Genomic DNA, 22472 nt, shown 5'->3' with positions numbered 1-22472 from the left:
GACTTATACATTATAGGTATTTACACCAAATGTATTCTACCCCCGCCAGACTGCATCGTCTCCAGCTCCGAGACCATGACCGCTGCGACCGCTGTGGAGAAGGGGGGGCGGGATTTGGACACCTGGCCTGGGGCTGCCCACAGATCCGGACCTACTGGGGGACAGTGTTTCATGCCTTAGACGAGAGGACTGTGCTGCACATTCCTAACACTCCCCTTGTAGGTCTCCTGGGATACACCGAGAAATTGCCTGTTAAGATCCGAAAATATACTTCCTTGGCCATCTTGGTGGCGAAGAGACTGATTGCATGCCGTTGGGGGAGAGGCAGAGCCTCCAAATTTAAGGAGTGGATCAGTGACCTTATCCTTTTTCAAGATCAGCTTCATACTTATGCCGAACTGCTCCCACCTGCAACTCGTCCACGGGACATTTGGGCCCCATTGCAATTATATCTCCTACACAGTACTGACAGCGGCGCTCCTAACTCAGATTCAACGAATGGGGAGGGGGAGACTGGGGAAGCCGGAAGGCAGACAAATTAATGAACGGATGGTGAAGAGGATTGGTAAGAGGATATGCCCTCTGCGATGTTGGTGTGGGGGGCGGAGAGTTAGGCGGGAATATGGCGAGGTACCGAGGTAATAATCCCTGTGGTAGATGAGGATCGGTGGTAACGACACTATGTGTTTGTTTTTTCAAGGTTGGTTTCTCATTGACTTATTTCTTCGAGGTAGTAATGTTTATTATAGACCTGACTAGTTTGCTGAATAACCTGCATGCTCCCCTTAACGCGGCCGGCCCGATTGGTTGTAGGCAGCTTGCTGTGAACTTCCCCTTGCCTCCTCTGGTCTACATTTTTGTGAGTGGCAGTGCCGGCCTGCGGGGATGTAGGCACCCTTGCTGTGTCCACTTGTAAACTGTCAATAAAGGTCTTGGGGAGAAGAAGAAAAAATGTAGGCACTAGGCTACACCCCCACTCTGAGGCATAGGCAACCCCCCACTTAAGTAGCTACAGTGGGGGCTGCCACGCTGAATAAATAACCACTTTTGGGGCCACTTCTAGCCATTATGTGCAGGGAAGCTCATAAAAGGCATTTCACCAGAATGCCAATGCAGGGATGAGAGGGGGGGGGGGGGGGGGGGGTCTTATGCAGGAAGTCTAATGCTTATGTTATTTAATAAGATATACAGTAGTTGTGCTACAAGTACATTTTGAATTTGTACTCAGTTCACTCAACAGTCAGGTGTGACTCTGGTAATACTGTCAGACTGAGTGCACCGTTAAATGAAGGAATCCATATGCACCACGTCTGAACCACTCCCAGCAGTCATTCTGTAATTCTGCTTTAAAATAAATGCTACTGAAAAAAAAAACACATGGAAATGTCAGGGGCTGTGGGGTGGTAAAAGCCATACAGTTGCAATCACTCATCTCATCCACAGAATTGACAAAACTGCACAAGGTAAAAATCAGATCGTACTTTTTTCATTTTTAAAATAAATCCAAAAATGAAAGACATCTGCGCAGCCATGTTTATGGAGATTTACATTCCCCACAGAATCCTGCAGGCATGCTTAATATTGTTTTAATGTTTTAATGCTATTTTACTGAACGTTAGAAGAAAATGCTGTGCATAATTGTCTTATAAAGTTTTATCAAACAGGACTGTCAGCCATACACAGATATCTCCCAACATAGTTCAACACTCACAGACAAGATTTGCCTTGTTTGGCTTTCATCGGTGTGGTGGTTTCAGATACTTAACATGTAGTCATAGGAAGGAGTCAATAGCAACTGTCAAGCAGTCTCAACAGTATGCAGTGCACAGTAAAATGTAAGCCACACCCATTATTGTGTAAAGTAAAAAAGCTCTCAGTAGCTTATCGTGAGCATTCTTGAGTCGTAGCAAGGGTGCCATGGATTAATTGCAAGAAAGAGAAAAGGACCTCTCATGCCCTAAGCTGGGGCACATTAGTTAATGCTAGGGAGTCGTAAATGAAATGCCTTTACTGTGTTTAGTATTATGTAGTTCTGGATATGTACATATTAGCATGGTAAGAAGGGACAGCAAAACAGCACAGGTGTCGCAGGATGGGGTAGCAAACATATATTACAAGGCAGCATGTAGATGAACATAGAAGAGAGATGTACAGGGCTGTACTGCTGCATGACAGGGACCTAGCAAGGTGATGAAGAGAACAGAGATATGCTTCTGTTTGATAGGGACATAGCAAGGCAATGAACATAGAAGAGAGACATACAAGGTTGTGCTGGTGTTTTGACAGGGACAATGCAAGGCAATGAACAATTGCTTTATTAACCTTTCTGCTTTCTCAAATTTGCTTGAAAATGCACCATTTGTCCACTCTTGTTTCAGGCTCGCTCGCTACAGTGCAGTAATTATTTTATGGCCACCACTTTCAAATCTCACCAGCCACCACTGGTGGTAGGTATGCACAGATGTGTCTTTTCCCACTCGGCACACACTCCATCTTTAAAGTACATCATTGAAACTCATGTATCTCGCCTAGCACCTCCAATACAGGTCCAACACTATCAATGGTGTAGAAGGATAAGGTGCCTAGGAACCTGTGGCACAACTGAGCACTTCACTGCTTCATGAGGGGTGTGACGTGTTACATCAATCCTATTCTACAATACAGTATAATATATATAGTGCACACAAAAAGCTCAATATCTTCTTGAAGACCGTGAATATCACTTGCTGATCACAGCAGACTTAATTAAAGCAATATATGTACAGACCAGTTTACATTAAATTATATGGTTTTCCTGGGTAACAGGTTCCAAGCAGATGCATCCTAAAGAGAAAAATAATCTGTCCCATTAATAAGTGTTTGAGAGGATGTAGATCAGTCAGCCACCAGATGGAGCCTCCACCGAGCACAGCACCGTGCTCGAACCGGGCGATGCGCCCACCCGACTCCAGATTCACGGAGACCCCTGCATACAGGGGCCGGCGCCGCAAGGAAGAGAGGGCGAGAACCAGGGCAAGTTGCGCTAAATAGGCCGACGCCCACTCCTCCCTCTCGTTGTTGCCGGCTACGACTGGAAGTGACGTCACGACGTTGTCCCGGAAGGGATTCCTGTTGTGGGCACGCCTAGTCCATCGATGAGGTCCACAAGGGGGGCGTGACCGGGTTCCCGGGGGGCCGCGTCCCAATGGCGCGCTTCATTATATTTCGCGTGTTTCCATTGTAAGAAGCAGTCACTACATTTTAACAGCAGGAAGAGAACTGGGCAGAATAAATGGCATAGCCATTTATCAATCACAATGTTTGTTTTTAGATTAAAACTTTCTCACAATCTGCTCCTGATAAGTTAGGTTTTTGTCGCCTTCAATTGAATACGTTTAAGAATTAAGGTTGTTAAAAATCAATTAAGACGTGTAAATGCACTATGCAATCTTGAAAATCCTGGAGGAAATTCCAACTGATTAAAATTGCAATGCTCCAGCTCTGACTGACATGACAAATGATTTCTTAATGTCAAGTGGGCTAATTTCAAGTTGGAATGTATCTGGGTCGGGTTCGTACATACATTTCTTCTCAACTCATTTATCTAATTTAGTCAGGATTGCAGCCTCGTGGACTTAATTTTCAGGGATCTTCGGTCACAAAAAAACAGCCCACACTCCAGGCTGATTACTGCACAGATCTTGTAATTAGTTTGCATGTAGCAAGGGCACTGTTGTAGCTCACAGTGGGGTAATGTAAATTAGAGGAAAATAAACTCTCCCCATACGGCCTCCAGTTGGACTCGATGATACGATATAGTGATTAAGGTTAAGGAAGCAATTAAGGAATCAAAATCACAAATAATTTATTTGCTTTAAGAGTTGATGGAGTACAGTTTTAAATAGCAATAAAATACACTGGTGGAAAATTGGCACGGAACTTGCAAGCTTTCATTCACAATAATACTGTTCATGCGGCATCTTTACTAACTCGTTGTATTCCCATTTTTGGCTTTCGAAACAATGGCTGAAATTTTCTTTTGCCGATTTTAAACATGAAACATTTTTTAAAATAAGGCAATCACTGTCTTTTATTAGGTTGTGGCCAGTGTCTTTTTCTCATTTTTTTTTTTCAAATGTCCTACATAATTGCTGCCTCTCCTTCCACCGCACGAATTTTGGCACAGTGCGAGTACTGGTATGTACAGAACAACACAGTTTATCAAAAGAGACTGCCCACATGCTTGTCAAGGTACCAACTACTGCTCATGCAACACTAGAAATGCATTTCCGCAGGTCACAACATTTCCAAACACTTGTGCCAGCAGACCCAGGTACATGTTCGTCTTATTACCATATGTTAATAAGCAGAACAAAACCGGTTCACTGCTAAAACGTCTGGTCACACAAAACAGAACGTGGCTTTTGGTGTAGATAGATTTCGCAACCACAAACGTGATGACAAAAGATAAACGCTTATAAAGTCAGCTATGCTATTTTCTGTTACATAGAAATAATTCACCAAAACAGTTCAATACATAAAAAAAATATTAAAATGATCCCATCGTGGTGGCCTAAATTCCCTGCTACAGCATTATGGGTAAATAAACACACTTGTCCCTGTTCTCTGTTATTGCTTGCTGAAAGAGTGCCCCCTATAGGAGACGTTTTGACTGGAGGAGCAAGACCTATAAAGTACTTTATTGTCTTGGAAATATAAGTACTAGAAACCCTTATTAAAACCATGCTTCAAAATGTAACTAGTGGAATGTGTAAGCCACGTCAGACCAGTGTTCATTTACTTTGAACTCAGACCATTTATTTCCGTGTCTACAGAATGAAAGCTCTAAAGCTTGCGAGGTGCTCACCAGCCTCAGTGACGTCTGCCGATTCCAAAACCAGTGATCTGTCAGTGCCACACTTCAGTGAGTTTTGAGCCTGCAGCGTAAAGTCTACAGTTTTGCATTTTACAGTATGAATTTATCATCATAAAAAATATTGCTACCATAAAAAGTATATTACCCTCCCCAATACAAAACAGCGTGGAAAAATACTAAATTCTCCTCACCCTCAAACAACTGAAAGGGCTTAATTTAGCAGTCTGTAACAGTTAATTTTGTACAATACATTTCTAAACACATTGCAAATCGTCTACGTGGGCATATTTCCTGTCCAATGTTGCCATCTAGGGTAGAGACCAGAAAATCTGAGAAATGTTTCTATGAGCCTACAGCCCTTCAAGCCCAAAAGGACTGTAGATAGTGGAGCCAACCATTTAGCCACAAGGTTTTTCCGAAAACTAGATGCATTGGTAGGTTTTCTTTCACAGCGAGATGTTCGGTGTCCTGAGGAAACTGTACGGCTGCTACTGCTTACTGGATCCTGGAATGTATGTCCCAGTTCACTGCTGATAATTTGCGTATTGACCCTAGAAAGACAGAGAAAATGTTATTTAACACTAAAAAAAACCATGCAATACCGCAGCGTGCATATGAATCAAGGCAACACAACTGCGTCATATACTTTCATGCTCTAGGGAGACCGATGGCAAAACCTCTTCAGGGGTCAGATATTGGCTTATGTCTCAATATACCAGGAGCCTGCAGAGGAAAGTGTGGGAAGTGAATCATTCATCATTTTTACAAAGGGGAAGAGCACTGTAAACTTGAATTTCACTTTGTCAGTATCTTTTACATGCAAGATGGTTCAGCCGAAACAACCCCCACCCGGTCTCCTTTTCGTCACAAAAGTTGTAAACTTTTTGGGTGTAAACCAGACCATGGTATTAATAGGCAGAACAAGCATGAATATGTTTAGCAGGCATATACCCCTGCAATTAATAAGTATATACACCACACATCGTGGCTAATTACAACTTTTAAGCAATCCGGCCCAAAACGCTATTTGTGCTTACTTCTTTTTCTTTTTTTTTAAAAAACAAAGGACTAGTGCAATTTTTACAACACACCAATCAGGTGATAAACTGTAAAAATGTTTGCTTGTAGCACAGGAGAGCTATGTTCTACACAACTGAACAGGAAGGTACAAGACATGTATGCAGATGGGCGCCTACCTTTCTGCTCAACACAATTACTGGGATAGGCTACTTGAAATAGTTTCTAGCCATTGCTCATTTCCAAAACCCACCAAATTGCCTTTTCATCTTTAAACCTACATTATAATGAAAACTAGCGTGACTAAAGTCGTCTGTATTGATTTGAAAAGTTGTGCTGCTTTGGCCTGAATTGTGGGTTTTTTCACCAGTTAACTCGACTATCACTCATACCCCTAAAAAGGGAAACGTTCCCACGTAGACTGAAAGTGTTTGCTGCTTTTTACCGTTCAAGGGCCTCTTTAACTTTACTACTGTTGTGAGAAGGTCTACCGGCTCTCGTCAAATATCCATTCACGAGAAGGTCTAACGGCTCTCGTCAAATAGCCATTCACGAGACGGTCTAACGGCTCTCGTCAAAAGCCATTCATGAGAAGGTCTACCGGCTCTCGTCAAATATCCATTCACGAGAAGGTCTACCGGCTCCCGTCAAATATCCATTCACGAGAAGGTCTACTGGCTCTCGTCAAATATCCATTCACGAGAAGGTCTACTGGTTCTCGTCAAATATCCATTAACCTCAACCCCCATCACAGACATCTCATACTGCAGTCGCCTTCCTGGTCTACCTTTAAAAACCTACCGCGCTGGAGGAGGTTCCTTCCTTATTAGCCTTTGTTCCAAGATAGGATTCCCCAGCCCAAGTCAAATTCACTTACCACCATTTTCTCTGTTGCAGAAATCTCTAAATTAAACCGCAGTAGATGAAAATTGCAGTTTAAGAACAATACACGCAATACATTTACCAGTCAGACAATTTGGATTATTGACTCTAGCTGCAGAAGCTCACCAAACCTGGCCAGCAGCAAAGGCTGGACTGGAAAAGCATATGAACGTATTAATGTGACAGACCCTATGGTTGGCTCTCACATTCCACCTCAAAAACTACTGGGGAAAAAAGAACTGGAACCCTCAGCTAAAACTTGGCACAGGACCATCATGTGGATACTGATGGGTTCTGCCCACCACTGCAGGAGAAGAAGACAACTAGACCAAGTGCAGAATCTCTTCGGGACTGCTATTAGTCTTCCAGACTGGGACCAAGATGGGCAAAGCATATGGAATCGCCTTGTTGCTGTGACTGGAGAAGATAAGGAAAACCTAGCTCTCAGACAGAGGACTATTTTTAGAGGCAATATTTGATTCCCAGAGACCATACTTGGTACACATTCCCAGCATCTGCAATCCTGCCACACCTTTACAGCCTTTTAGTAGGCATTACCTTCTGATAGCAAAACTAATCCTAATCGCCTCAGAAGATCCGTGTATTGAACCAAACCACATAGGATAATGTTGAGCACAAAGCCAATGTTAACAGAATCTAGAGCCTAGCACTAGGGACCTAAATTTACTTGTGGAGTTGAATCTCTGCCTGACAAGATGCAAACACCTTCAGGCATTATGTGTTCATCTTAGTTTGAACTGGTCCAATTTAGTTACCAATAATGCCTTTTTACTATTATAAAATAAAGCCTAGACTACACACTGATATTTTTCAGGGCAATAATGGTTACACCAAATCAGAGTTTCTAATCCCCTCTAGCTCCTTTGGTAAACCAAGACTGCCCCACCTGGCTGCTCAGAGTCAAATGCCTAAAAAAAATAATTTGCTGATTCAACAGGCATGCACCAGTATTGTGACCCCGGTACACCAGTACCCACAAAAACATACTTCCCAGTAACCACTGACTACGCCAGGATCCCCAAAAAACCTTCCAACTGCCTTTTTTAATGATTCTTATTACAAGTTAAAAAAAAAAAAAAAAACGTTCGAATTTACATAAAAATAGGTATACAGTAACAGAGTTGTAAATATAAGGGAATGCCAATATATGTTCTTTGTGTTTTCCAAACTGGAGAACAGGTAGTGGAGGAGACATTTCATTACTTTCCAAAGGCTGCAATTAAACTGAAAGTAAATAACTATAATGAGTAGAAAGAGCTTGTTCCTAACCCTATTTCTCCACCAAGGGTATTGTCTTTAAATCCATAAGGTCTACACTCGCTGTGAGACTGTACATTTGTCTACTATGAGAATCTTTCATTTTTTTTTAAGTCAATTAAAATTGAAACCATCTTTAAAATCAACAAGCCCTGTTTTCATCTTCCTTTTAAATAAAAAATTAAATAAAAGTGGAACAGGGAGAGGGTCTCAAACAGGATCTCGACACTTAAGGCAGGCAGGTTGCCACAGAGCCCCAGGATGTGCTGCATTGGCAACTAGGTGAGAGAATGAGAAGTAATTAATATTTTCCCCATCATGAAACCTTCGTCAATATTCATAAACACTAAAACAAAATTGCCAGCTCCCTAACCCAACTGCTGCATAAGATGGTTGGAACGCCTGGAGAAGTGTAAAAATCCCCTGGAATGAAACATTTTAGGTCAATTAAACAGGTGTCACAGAGGCCCGCCTTGCTTGTGTGCAGCTATGCGGACAATTCAGATAGTAGTGATGAGCAAAAGTGATCTCCAAGTTGTTGTTTAGTTTATTTCCTTAACTAGAACACTTAAGAGGCGCAACAGTCTTCAATTAACCATATGTAAATCGAGTGTAGGCCCGCAAGGAACGGTTGGTCAGCCTTTTGAGAACGTCTACGAACGTACGAGACTATCCATCGGCCAATGGATTGAATAGAAGTTGACTAGCATGTGCAAATGTGTCAACAAAATGTAGGACGACTTCGGGAAGATTTCTGCAAGAAAAATAATTACTCATAAAATGTAATATATTTGCTTTAGAAGGAAAGAACCGCAGGTTTTCAGAGGCGCTTTATTGTTTTCAGAAAAAGAGGGGAAAAAAAATGCTCTTCACCTGCTATCATAATTTACCTTCGGAACGAAATAACAGCGATTCACAGAAGTCCTATATTGCAATGGAACATTATGTAGGGTTCTCTTGAACAGGGCCTATACCACCTAATACTTCTGTTTAATGTATCTGCTGCATACATTCTTAAAACATACAGAATGTCAGATAAATTCATTATTTCAATTTAGCAGCTATCACATTTGGAATGACTGGTTTAAATTAGGAAAGGAAATCAAACTTCTCAAAAGGGAGAGTGACTACTAAAGCCCTAAAACACTGAAATGGTGAAAAAGGGCATCTCCGAAAGATATTTTGCAGCCTCCAAAAAGTATGAGGTGGCGAAATACCTATGATCCATTGGCAGAGGGGTGAACAGTCAAAAATAGAAAGAAATGTCATATTTCTCTCTGGTTTGCTGTTGCGGGTGATGTCTCATGTGTGCAAATTTATTGGACAGCTATGTCAAAGCTTGCATGTCCTATGAAGTCTGGTCGTGGTAATGGTTTTAATCCACTTGTTTGCAGGTTAAATTTGCTTTTGGAGAGGGTTGAGATCTTCCTCATCCAGACTTTCAATCCTTTCCATACCAGGTTCCTGTGCTTTGCCCACTGGCACCGAAGCTCAAAACAATAGATAGTCCTACAAAGCAGAGGAAAATGTGAAAGTTGCCAACTCCATTCACCATGAAACATCACCCCTTGCTAGATCTTAAGCGGCAGTCTGCGCTCACCCTATGGTCTTGCTCAGCTCTCTTCACTGCTCGAGTCGACGCCTACATTGGAAATGCCAGGAACCTACTGCCCAAGTGTGTGCACACAAAACAGAGTATTTGCTGCCAGGCATCTCCAGGTAGCTGTGCACACCGACATCTTTGCATGCATTTGGTCAATCTGGTGTCAAGAAGCTTTCCAAAGCATGTTCCAGAAGTTTTAGAATCCGTTTCCAGGTGCTCGATTATTAAGTGATTTCAAAAAATGTATTTCACAAAAAGCTTACCACAACAAGCAGGTACCAAAAGGCACAGAGGTAAGCAAATAGAACTACCTCAAAACCTTTTTTATTGATTTGTTTGTACTTTTTAAAAATACAACCACCACTAAGTTCAGGACATCCGTCATGGTCAATGTAGGGTCTGCTTCTCAAAGTACAATCTACCCTACCTGCTACGCCAAAAGAGTAGAAAATAAAAGAAACAAGATACAGAAAAAATCATGACAAATCATCAAGCACGTTTATATCAGGGCGATCGTGATTAACAGTACGCGTATTAGAATATACAACTTAATCAGCTGCCATACACCAGTTCATATTGGAATACAAGTCACAAAGCCACTGCATTTCTCTACTCCCCTTGCCAAAATCTGAATTTCTTAAGTGAAAAAAAAAAAAAAGCCCGGTGTTCAGTGATACTTGTTCAGAGGGGAAAATGAAACGGACAATAACAGACAATGCAGTGCATTGCGCTAGGGATCTTGAGAACTTTGGCTGCCTTAAAATAACTATCTAATTGCCCTCTCTGAGGTTCTTGCTGCATTCTCTTTTCAAAGGGAAGATAGAAAAGGGTTATAAGCCAGTTTTTTTTTTAATTGGGGTTAATCAAAAAGAAAATGTTTTTATAACGTTTTATTTACACCATGGTTTTTTCTAACATATTTTCTTTCATGAGTAATTCGATTAAGATGCAGCTCATTAACACCAAATGTACCATTAACCAAAGTATAAGTAAAACATCTCAAACCAAAAGACTGAAAATATATCGGTATAGTGGGCCCCTACAACAAGTAGAGAATATACAGAATGGGGAGAATTAGGGTAGAGAGGAGAAAAAAAGAGATGCAAAGAGAATAAACACACTGTCCCAAACCCAGGTTCTATGCTTGAGACAATATCACATGGCTTAACAAATTCCGAAGTTCCATGGTTGGATCTTCCTTGGTCCCTCGGACCATCAACCAGGCTTTTGGGTTCCCAGTGAATTCCTATGCTGACAAGGCTGTATGAAATAAAAAGTGCTGCATGTACCGGCGACACTTAGTTTGGCAGGAAACGACAGTGATGCGTCCAGTGTGTCAGGGTGTGTCCTTTTTAATTTCTTGTACTTCACCCCTTGTTTTCCGAGTGGTGCGGCTCAAATCACGAACTATAGAGAATCTAGTACCTCTGAATTATAGCTGTAGCCCTAGCCCTTGCCTCTCAGTGGAACATATTAAGAATTTCACAAGTACAGCCCCAGAAATCAGCAGCTTCAAACTTCAACCCCTGCAAACCCCCAGTGAAGCCTAAGGCATATTCATGAGGGCCTGTTCCGTCACAAACTCAGACAACAGAGCCTCCAAGCGTTAACCCTCTTATGGGGGCACGGCTATCAAAAGTAAGACAGTCCAGACACTTCATATCCTGCTCCAGCCGAAGTATAGAAATTCTGGTCCCGAGGTTCTCCCATATCAGTACAGCATCCCCTTGGAATCAAAAAAAGTTATCTTCTGGCCATTATCCAAGACATGTTCAGTATGACCATTCATCTCTTCCAAGGTATCCTTGATTATGTCATCTGTACCCATGTTTTCATGACCCTGAGGAGGTCATAGTGCAATGTTTCACAGAGTCAACATGGCCAGTAAGGCGTCATCATCCTCCCTATAATCAGGGGGCTGTTGTGGGAAGGTAGCAGGAAGCATAAGAAAACAAAGTGCTTCCTTTCTCCCTGCACGTGATAAAGGGCACAAAAGTGTATCAAAAAACAATTCTCAATCAGTTCAAGCCACAGGCAGAGCGAAGTCCTCTCAACAATCCCCTACAGCCTGAAGTTAATATCTTATTTCCTTGCCACATTGGATCGGCTGCAAGACTGAAATCCCTGCGGGTACTGGTTATCACCCTTGGTCTTTCATTCTCACCCGGTGCCGCAAGACAACTCCACACTCCTGGTTAGGTGTAAATCTCTACCTCTCCAGAAAGCCAATAAGACATGAGCGGCAGCTACAGGAATTACCTGTAACACAGTGGTCACCTTCTTGCCACTCAGAAACCAATTGGAGAAAAGAGGAGTCCGACATATGAGCAACAATGGAATATGCAGGGGACCGGAGTGATGTCCTCTCTGTTTCCTCCTGGTTTAGCGTGTAAATACACAGTCTCGTTGTTCCTACAAGTCTGCAGGATCTGCTCATTGTTTGGATTACAAACTAAAGGATTGGTGTCTAAACTCATTACAGACACCCCTGTAGGATATGTTAGCCTATAGACCAGCAAGCTCACAGTGCCACTGTAAGCCCACAACCCTTACAAAGGAGCAAATAGTTTTCTGGCAACCACTGAACATGACAACTCTCGAACCCCTCAGGGATCGTGGAAACAGTGCAGTACTTTTCGCTCAGTCACTCGTGCTTACTTATTCTCTGAGAGCTACACAGAACAAACGATGGGGACATTTTCAATAAGTATTTACTGAACCAGCGTCATTCTAGTGTAAAAATGCATTTGCTGCGACAATAATTAGACATACATATATGTGTAGGATTACAAGCACCAACAGAGCAAATAACAGGTAGAATCCTACCATGGTGGTAAAACAGTGCATATAATATGCAGGCATATCGATACATGGCAGTAATCCTAAAATGCGAACTCTAGCTCAGTGTACCTAAGTGCACTTAGCATGTATGTGGGTGTGAAGCCAAGAATCCCTCTAGGAAAGAGCCAACCCTATTACCAGATGGGAAAGAATGAAGGACGCATGCTGGAGGTTCTACGTGTAGGGACTCCAGCGTCTTGTGTCAGTAAGTAAGCTTCTCCTCTGGTTTGCCCAGCAGAGATGTGGTGCTTATATACCCAAAAGGTACCCTCAGGGGTTCTACCCAGATGTGTGATGGTACTGTGAGACTGTTGTTCAAGGATGACAATACCGGTGACATTGGTACAGTTATTATACAGAAGATGATAATCCTGATTTGATAGTAAGAATTCTCATGCATAATAAAGGAGGTTAGTTTTTTCCGAAGAAAACCACACAACATTTATTCGGCACATAACTAGGTAAAAGGTCAGCGTCACAGCCGTTATATAGAGAAAGGTAGGACAAATGTAGGTAAAAGGTCATGCATCTACCTAGGCCTATATTGGGGTACATTGGGGTTCATAACATCACAACAAAAGGTTGCAGAGCGCTACCAGGTATGAAGTCTTGCCACTTATGTCACTAATTCATAATACTCAAAAGTAGCGTTTCTCACATGAGCAAACGTCCCTTTTGCGCACAGCTTAAATGTCCAGTATCTTAGGACTTTTCAAGTTAGTAGATAAAGTTAAAATAAGATTCAATAGAATGACGTTCGGAAAACAAGTTCATTGAATAATCATGTGTTACCCTCAGGATTTTTATTCAATCCTCCTTGTTAAGTATCCATTTTCAAAGTGAAACAAAATCTTCCATTTTGCAAATCATAATGGAAATTATATCAATCAAACGCATTTGAATGTCCCCGATGCATTTCGGGCCATGAATTGCCCTTCGTCAGGGGTGATATCAATCTTAGTGTTGTGAAGGTGTTGCATTCCAGGACGTTAAACGCGGGCCGGTCGAGTGCCGGTTAATTTCAAGATAATGCTTATTCATATTAACCATACTGGCTGTGAAAAATATTTTTGTATGTCATGCCAGTGCTCATGTGCAAAATCGTGAAAACAATGACTGATGGGACTCCCTTACGGATATTTCACCCATCTCTGTGGGCTTTTCTCAAGCCAAGAAAGAACCCTGGTTGAAAGGGCCAAACTAAGTGATCCAGTGACAGCGCCAGTCCTGGAAAGGAAGCAGTACAAGAGCCCAGAGTAAAGAAGTCTACTCAGACGTTTGGCTAGGTTCATCCACCAAGGAAATGTTTAAAGATGTTTAAGGAAAATGTTACCCTGTAAGCATCTATTTATGGCATTAAGTGCTGTAGATACACATGTTGTTGATACTTCTGCCATCTAGTGTTGGGCTCGGATGTGTGCAGGTTGTTTTTCTTTGAAGAATTATTTGAGTCACAAGGTAGAGTGACTCCACCTCTTGCTTGCAATGCGCAAGGTCATCGGCTCCATTGTTAGGTTATTTTTCCACACGAGGGTGAGGATGACTGGAGCACACAGAAAATAGAGATCGAGAGTTGACCATGCGAAGGAAGTAGAAAGTAATGGTATTTGCAAACAGCCAAAGGTGTCCGGGGAGGAGAGTGAATCTACAGCACTACCTGCCATAAACAGATGCTTACAAGGTAAGTAAAATTTTCAGTTTGAGGCATGTGTGGCTCTAGATACACATCCTGTGGATAGACTGTAGAGCAGTCCTCCTCCAGCCGGTGGCTAGCCTGTGACTGTTGCAGAAGACTGAAAAATTGTATGTTGTACAGCCTGTCCAACATTTGCTTGTTGGCATGCTAATACATCTACACAGCAGGACTTTTTGAAAGTATGTGGTGTAGACCAAGTAGCTGCTTCACAAATGTCAGCTACTGGGATGAACCCAAGGAAGGCCATAGAGATCCCTTTCTTTCTGGTGGAATGGGCCCTTGGAAGAACTGTCAAAACTCTTAGCTTTTGCGTAACAGGTTTGGATACATTTCACTATCCATCTGGCTAGGACTGATTTTGACAAGACCTTTCCTTGATGTTCTTCAGAAAAATTAACAAACAGATGCTGGGTTTTTCAAAATGTTTTTATTTTATCTATATAGTACATTAGGGCTTGTTTGACGACTAAGGTATGGAAAGCCCTTTCTGCAACTGAATCAGGTTGAAGAAGAAAGACTAGAAGTTCTATAGACTGGTTAAGGTGAAAACAAAAGACTACCTTAGGAATAAATTTAGAGTTGCTACGAAGGACTACCCTATCTCTATGAACCAGAAAGAAAGATTCTTCCAAGATTAAAGCCTGGAGCTCACTAACAGGCCTAGTTACTGTGATAGCTATTAGAAAAGCTACTTTCCAAGAAAGAAACTGTAAAGGACATGATTGAAGGGGTTCAAATGGGGGACCCATAAGTCTTGTGTGGACAATATTAAGATTCCACATCGAGGCTAGAGGTATCACGGATGGAATGGCTCTTGAGCCCCTCCATAAAAGCTCTGATGACTAGAATACTGAAGAAAGACACCCGTTGCCTATTCTGGAGATATGCAGCCACCGCAGCTAGGTGCAGCCAAATGGAGAGGAAGGCTAGACTACACGTTTCAAGGTGCAGTCAGAAATAAAATATGTTCTAAACTGTGGCTTTCAGGGGAACAATGTGGTCTGAGAGGCACCAGCAGACAAATCTTTTCTATTTGGCAGTGAAGCAGACGCAAGTAGTTAGCCTGCGTGCTCCCTTACGAATAATTATGCATTCTAGAGGCAGACAGAAGAGCTTAGGAACCAAATCGCAAGATTGCGACTCTTGAGGTCAAGGGTCTGATTTCTCCATAGATCTGCGAAAGAAGGTCTGGCCTGTTGGGAAGCCTCTTGTACGGAACCACCAAAAGTTCATGAAGAGTGGTGAAGGAGTAGTTTCTTTTCTGTAACTCCAGTTCTCAAGTATCTCTGTTATAGTCATGATCTAGTGAATAGTCCCGCCCATGTGCGTGGACCCCGGAACAATAATCTCTTAAGTTGTCAAGCCATGCAGACCTGCATCTACACTTAAGAGAGAATTCAAAGACAGATCATGCAGCCTATATCCACAGGCTACACTGTCCAGTACTTCAACTAGACAATTCCACCAACATCCACAAACAGCACTGCCTGCCCAGCTTTTTCCACAGAGAAAAACCTGCCTCTACCAGCAAAAGCCTCTGGAATGATAGAGAGGGAGGAATGGACAGACAAGCCCCATAGGCTGCCATTATGTGGCTCAGAACAGGATACTGTGCCTTTAAGAAAACTTTCCAGAACTTTTCCAGTATCCCAGAACGCACAGCAGGTCCCTTTTACTTTCAGTTCTTTTTGAAGGCGTAGCACGCCAGACCTGTAGCATTCCTTACATTTAACATTTATCTCTCCACCGGGGAGGAGGGCGGGCGCTTAGGACTATAACAGAGATACCCCTACTACAGAACTGGAGTTACAGAAAATAAACTACTCCTTCTGTAGCAGGGGATCTCTGTGTATAGTCATAATCTAGTGAATAGAATGGCAAGCCCATCCCCACACCAAAACGGCGGTGGAGAAGACTATAAAATAATACCACTACTGTGCGAACAAATTTCGCAGCGAAGCCTGCCCAACCTGAGCATCTGCCCTGGCATCCGTGTCCAGACAGTAATGCGCAGCAAAGGTATGGACCGACCTCCAAGTGGCCGCCTTGCAGATTTCTGCAATCGGAACATTACGCAGCAAAGCAGTCGTGGCAGCTTTGCCCTTGGTGGAATGAGCCTTAGGTTTACCCCCCAAGGTCTTATTAGCCTTTTGGTAACACAATTGTATACAGGACAAAATCCACCGAGAGACGGACTGTTTGGAGGTAGCAAGACCGGTCCTGACTGATCCATAATTGATAAACAATTGGTCTGACCTACGAATATCTTTGGTCTTATCAAGATAAAACTTCAAAACCCTCCTAACGTCCAGGGAATGTAGAGAACTTTCCGCTGGAGAAGAGGGATTCTGAAAAAAGTAGGTAAAGTTATGGTCTGGTGGACATGAAAATCAGATATAACCTTAGGAAGAAATTTAGGGTGAGTACGCATAACAACCTTAGTAGCATGAAATACCGTATACGTAGGCTGTCCGGAATTCGGTTTAAACCGATTATGCCCGAGAGTACCCTACCGGACGAAAATCAGTGGACTCGGTTTAAACCGAGTGTCACTGATTTTCGTTGTTGTTGCGCGTTTTGGCCACTTGATGGAGCTCCAGGCTACAAGACAAGCTCATGGCAATGCAGGTCCTGTCAATGGAGAGACAGCAGTGCTGGGTGAGACGGCTAAGACAGTGGAAACCACTTCACTCTTCGCGCCTCATCAAGACCCCCAGCCACCACGCCCTTCCGAACAGGCTGTCTCACGGTCTCCACAAGATCTCAGGGTGAACGCCGTGGTAGTCGCACCACTGCACACTTACCAACATCTCCGAATTGCCGCTGCGGGAGAGCCGCGGTCCCGGGGCACACGTTCCCCTCAGCTCCGATCTGGGCGTGCTCGTTGCACTGCTGCTCCTCACGCCAGGACAATAAGTCGCAGATAGCAATGCAGTGCCGTCCGCAGGCGGCCGCCGTCTCTGAGGGTGCGACAGGCTTCTTCAGGGCTCTGGCCGGCTCAAGCAGGTTCAGCAGCCCAGCCGGGTGTCACTTCCGGCGGGCGTTTTGTAGACTTGAGTCCGAGGCTGTGCGGCCCAATCAGCGCGCTGCCCTGCCGTGTCTGCCACTCCACTCCACTCACGCCGCTCCGTCAGTCCTCGGGAGCCGCGCTATCGCAGCGGATAGTCTCTGCAACTCAGGGCACCATGTGGTAAAGTGATATTTGTTTTGGTAATTTAGGATTCCTGCAGGATTTGTCAGTAGTGCGGACCCTTAGGCGGCCATTCTCGGCTCCGGCAAGCTCCGCCGGCTGTAGTTTTAGATTTGTCCCTTCCTTCGGTGGCAAAATCTATGCAACCCCTCCTTTGAGTTCTTCACACGGGCCAAACAGGTTTTGAGGTATTGCCCTTTTGTGAGGCACTGCATAATATTTTGTTGTTGGTCTAAGCCAGATAGTGGTGCCCCTGTGGACTATTCTATTGCCTACAATCACCGTCCTGCCCCCACCAACCTGGATTGTCTCCTCCGCAACCTGACAGACCGCAGTTTCGTGGTGCAGTTCGCTACAGCTTCTCATGATTTGGATTATCTGCCTCATACTCCTCTTGACAGACATTCCCGGAAATAGTACTCTTGTGGAAAGCATATTTTCTCATCCACTAGTGCTGCTTTGCGTTCCATCAATGCATCTTGTGTCCTCGGACGTTTTTCTCCTGCCCTATGGGATCTATTGGCACAGCTGTTGCCTTTGCTCCCAGAAGCTAATCCGAACGATCTGACCCAGTTGATTTTGGATGGACAGCAGGCTGCTAAATTAATCATTCGGTGTGGGATGGACACCACCGATTCGGTTGGCCGGCCTAACAAAAATTAATGTGTCCTCATGCAATGCAACTAGTGCTATGTAAGCGCTCAAACTCGATTCCGTTCAAGTTTCTTAGATAGTGCATTGACGCCAAGCAGCTCAGAACTGCTTCCAGGCAAGCCCGCAGTGCGATTTGTAATGTCGATTTCAGCAAATCCAGTATTTGCACTGATTAACCCCTGGGTGCTTCCAGGAGTGAGGAAGAGCAGGGGACGACGAAAAGCGTGCAGCGTGAACAGGTAAGAGATCTTTATTGTTATTTTTTATACTGCCCCCCCGCCACTCCTGTTCCGCAGTAGCTGCCACTGAATAAAAGTCATGGCTTTTCCACTGAACAGAACTTCGTGAGCAGAGTGTTCAGCCAGTGCGTCAAGGCATGCAAAGGGTTGCATACTTGGCACTCTTCGCCCCTTCCTATCTCTGATAGTTCCACTGGGTAGTGCAACCTGTTCTCAATTCTGGTACAGAAGAGTGACTGTTGGGAAGTGGGTTGCAGTAGGCCGAGAGCATGGAGCCAATCGCACACTAGCATCTGCATCAGTGGTTGTGTTCCACTGCACACTACTATTGACGGTGTGGTCTCTGATGACACAGTTCTACAGTACACCATCATTGATGCAGACACCCACAAGCAGTAGTTAATTTTGTGGTGCATATTTTGGGGTCTCAATCACAAAATAGCTCCGCTGTAATGGATTCAAAACTCTGTAGCTAGATTGACTTCTGGTACCAAAAGATTTGCACAAATTCCTGCTCTCCCAGCCAATCTGCTTACACTGCCTATTTGGCAGGGAATTAGTTGAAAACTATCTACACTCAACACAGAGAGGCCTATTCTCAAACTGCATTTGTAATGCAATAGGTGTCACATTTACACGAGTTTGAGCTATTGACATTGCAAATAACAATGCCTTGTATTTTTGTTTTCGTTTTTAAAACATAAATAAAAGGCTTTGTCATTTACAATGCGAATAGCTTAAACTCGCATAAATGCGAGACCTATTGCAGTGCAAATGCTTGTTAAATCTGAGCTGCAGAATCAAAGGACAATGGAAAGTATTTCATGAATGTTTAAGCTTCTGAAATGTAGAGCAGTATACATTTTCTGAAGAAAAATGGCAAAAGCAATAATAAAAGCAAAGCGTTCCATAAAAACCGGTAAAACACTGTTTCAGTTGTTTTTTGTGGCGCGAAAAGGAGTAACCACTGAAAAGCACTGTTTTTTTGAGGTATTGAAATCACTGGAAAACACTGAAAAAACACCACCAGAATTTCCCAAAAATAGAAACTGGAAAACAGGAAAGCCTACATATAAGGTTCTTGGCAACACAACGCCTGAAGTTCACTCACCCTGCGGGCCGATGTAATGGCCACTAGGAACGCCGCCTTCAAGACAGGTGCTGCAACGAAGCCTTGTGAATAGGCTCAAAAGGCTCCTTCATCAATCTGGACAGCACCACATTCAATTCCCAGGAAGGCGAGGGAAGTCTGACAGGAGGAAACACTTTCTTCAAGCCTTCCAAAAAATCCTTGATCACAGGGATCTGAAAAAAGGAAGTCTGTGAAGGGCATTTCCTGTAAGCAGTCAAAGCAGCGAGATGAACCTTAATGGAATGGAAATTAAGGCCAGACTGCGCCGAATGCAAAAGGTACGGAAGGATGACATCTTCCTTACATGTCGTCGGGTCAAAGTTCTTGGACTTGCACCAGATGCAGAATCTCTTCCACTTGTAAGCATAGGACGTCCTAGTGGAAGGTCGCTTAGCCTCCTTCAGTATATCCATACAATCTGCTGGTAGATTCAAATGGCCATATTGCACTATCTCAGGAGCCATGCCGCCAAACTCAAAGACGAGAGGTTGGGGTGCACCAACTGCCCCCGAACTTCGTGAGAAGGTCCGGCCCACACGGCAGCCGTATGTGAGGAAGGAGAGACCGGTGAAGCAGGTCCGTGAACCACCACTGTCTGGGCCATTCCGGGGCAATCAGGATCATCCGCGCCCCGGACTGGGACAGCTTGATGAGCACCACCGGAATCAGGGGAATGGGTGGAAAAGCGTACAGAAAGCTGTTCGACCAGTCGATCCATAGTGCATTCCCCAGCGTCCCCCGCTGGTAGTACCTGGATGCGAAGTCTCGGCATTTGATGTTTTCGGCGGTGGCGAACAGATTTACGTCTGGAGTCCCCCACCTTGCGAAGACGTCCCCTAGTACTTCGTCGTTTATGACCCATTTGTGGTTTTCCTGAATCAGTCTGCTCAGTGCGTCCGCCTGAACATTATGCACACCTGGCAGATGCGTGGCCGTAATAGTCAGTCCTCGGGCCAGAAGCCAGTGCCAGATCAACTGCGCCTCCTGTGACAGAGTGCGTGATCTCGACCCCCCCTGCATGTTGAGGTAATACATCGTGGTTGTATTGTCCGTCTGTACCAGCAGCGAGTTGGTCTGGAAGGACGGATGGAAGGCCTTCAATGCCAAGTAAACGGCTCTGAGTTCCAGAAAATTGATGTGGTACGTCGACTCCAACGGGGACCACTTCCCTTGTATCTGTAAGTCTCCGGAATGCGCTCCCCAGCCTTGGAGAGACGCATCCGTCACGATCCTCTTCGTGGGAATGTCCTTGTGGAAGGGAACCCCCCTGAGGAGGTTTTCCGCCGAACACCACCACTTCAGCGACTGAAGAGCAAGCAGAGACAGGCGTATCTTGTCGTCCCAAGAACCTGTCCTCTGATCCCACTGATCCTCCAAGCACTCCTGCAGTGGTCTCATGTGCAGCCGTGCGTGGGGCGTGAGGAAGATACATGAGGCCATCGATCCCAGCAGCGAAGACACCTTCTTCACTGTCGTCGATGGGGCGGTCATAAGAGCCTGAGCCTTCCGAAGGAGTGATAACCGTCTCTCCTCCGAAGGGGACACACTTGCTGACAGCGTATTGATGGAGGCCCCCCAAGTACTGTATGCACTGGACCGGAATCGGGACAGACTTGGACATGTTGACGTGCAACCTCATCTTGTTCAAGAGAACGCACGTCTTCTGGAAGTGCGCTTGTGCTTCCGAGAAGGAGCCGGCCTTGATCAACCAATCGTCCAGGTACGGGTAGACAAACACCTTGTTCCTCCGCAGGTGTGCAGCTACCACCGCCATGCACTTCGAGAAGGTCCTGGGCGCAGACTTTAGCCCAAATGGCAGTACTGTGTATTGATAATGATTGGCGCCGACTTGGAATCGCAGGAACTTCCTGTGCTTCTGTGCAATGGGCACATGGAAGTACGCATCCTGTAGGTCTATGGCACAGAGCCAGTCTCCCCGTTGCAGCTGAGGGTAAATCTGATGCAACAATAGCATGCGGGATTTCTCTCTGCGAATCCATTTGTTTGCCTGCCACAAATCCAGAATGGGCCTGAACTCGTTCTTGTCCTTCTTGCGAACCAGGAAGAACCGGGAGTACAGACCTCTTCCCCTTTGAGACAGAGGTACGTCTTCCACCGCCTTTTTTCTCAACAAGATGTCTGCCTCCGCCTGGAGCTCTCGCAGTTGATACTGTGAGCTTACCGGCGGAATCGCTGGAGGCGGGCTGATTAACCGAAGACTGTATCCATTGCAAACAATATTCTGCACCCACTTGTCCGGAGTAATTTTTCTCCACTCTGCCAGAAAACAATTGAACGCTTCCCCCCAATGGAGTGGGTAACGGTTGCAGGGGAAGTAATCGCTCAGGGCCGAGACCCAGCCGGGCCCTTGGTCGCTGTAGCGGACTGCTGGCCTCCTCTACCCTTCTGGCGCTTCTGGAAGGGTTTCCGGAACTGCTGCTGCTGTTGTTGTTGCTGCTGTCCCGAGGCCTGCCCACGCCCTCTGCCTGCAGCCCCGAACCGTCTCTGGAACGGGCGCTTTTTCCTCTCAGGCTTCTCCAACCCGACAGCCGTCAGGGTCTCTGCCTTCGTCTTCATGCGGGCCATTTCGTCGGCCGCATGCTTTCCGAACAGGGTCTCCCCCGAGAAAGGCAGGTTGGCCACTCTTTGTTGCGCCTCCGGCTTGAGTGAGGTAAGGCGAAGCCAAGCGTGACGCTGTTGGTTGATGCCATGACAATATCCATGTGCCGCTAACAGACACATCCGCCGCCGCGCTGATAATCTGATTCGACACCAGCATCCCCTCACGCAAAGTCTCTAGGAAGTCCTCCTTCCTGTCACGAGGCAGCAGCTCCGCGTCCTGCTGGAGAGACTCCCACAGGGCCCGGTCGTAGCGCCCCAACAGAGCCCCGGCACTTGCCGCCTTCATGGTGGTAGAAGCCGTCCCACAGACCTTTCTGCCCTCCGAGTCTAGCCAACGGCTATTCTTATCAGGCGGCACCATCGAGGAAGGAGTGGTAGCATGCTGCTTCCTCGCCGCCGTCACAATGACCGAGTCTGGTTTCGGGTTCATCCTCAGAAAGGTCGGGTCCGAGTCCGGCGCCCG

The 22472-nt window shown here is 45.0% G+C and overlaps 1 protein-coding gene across 5 annotated transcripts in view; it reads right to left on the bottom strand.

Moving 5' to 3' along the window:
• Positions 1 to 3827: 3827 nt before the first annotated feature.
• SS18 (SS18 subunit of BAF chromatin remodeling complex) overlaps positions 3828 to 22472 on the bottom strand; it is a 363861-nt gene continuing 345216 nt past the window's right edge. For all 5 annotated transcript variants that reach the window (XM_085605729.1, XM_085605728.1, XM_085605731.1 and 2 more), the window contains one exon: positions 3828 to 5406. In XM_085605729.1, the coding sequence (XP_085461855.1) occupies positions 5380 to 5406 (27 nt within the window). In that variant the 3' untranslated portion in view covers positions 3828 to 5379. The remainder of the gene's footprint in view (positions 5407 to 22472) is intronic.

The sequence above is a fragment of the Triturus cristatus genome, chromosome 5_1, assembly GCF_964204655.1.
Source record: "Triturus cristatus chromosome 5_1, aTriCri1.1, whole genome shotgun sequence".
Classification (NCBI taxonomy): domain Eukaryota; kingdom Metazoa; phylum Chordata; class Amphibia; order Caudata; family Salamandridae; genus Triturus; species Triturus cristatus.
This window is presented reverse-complemented; position numbering and strand designations above follow the sequence as displayed.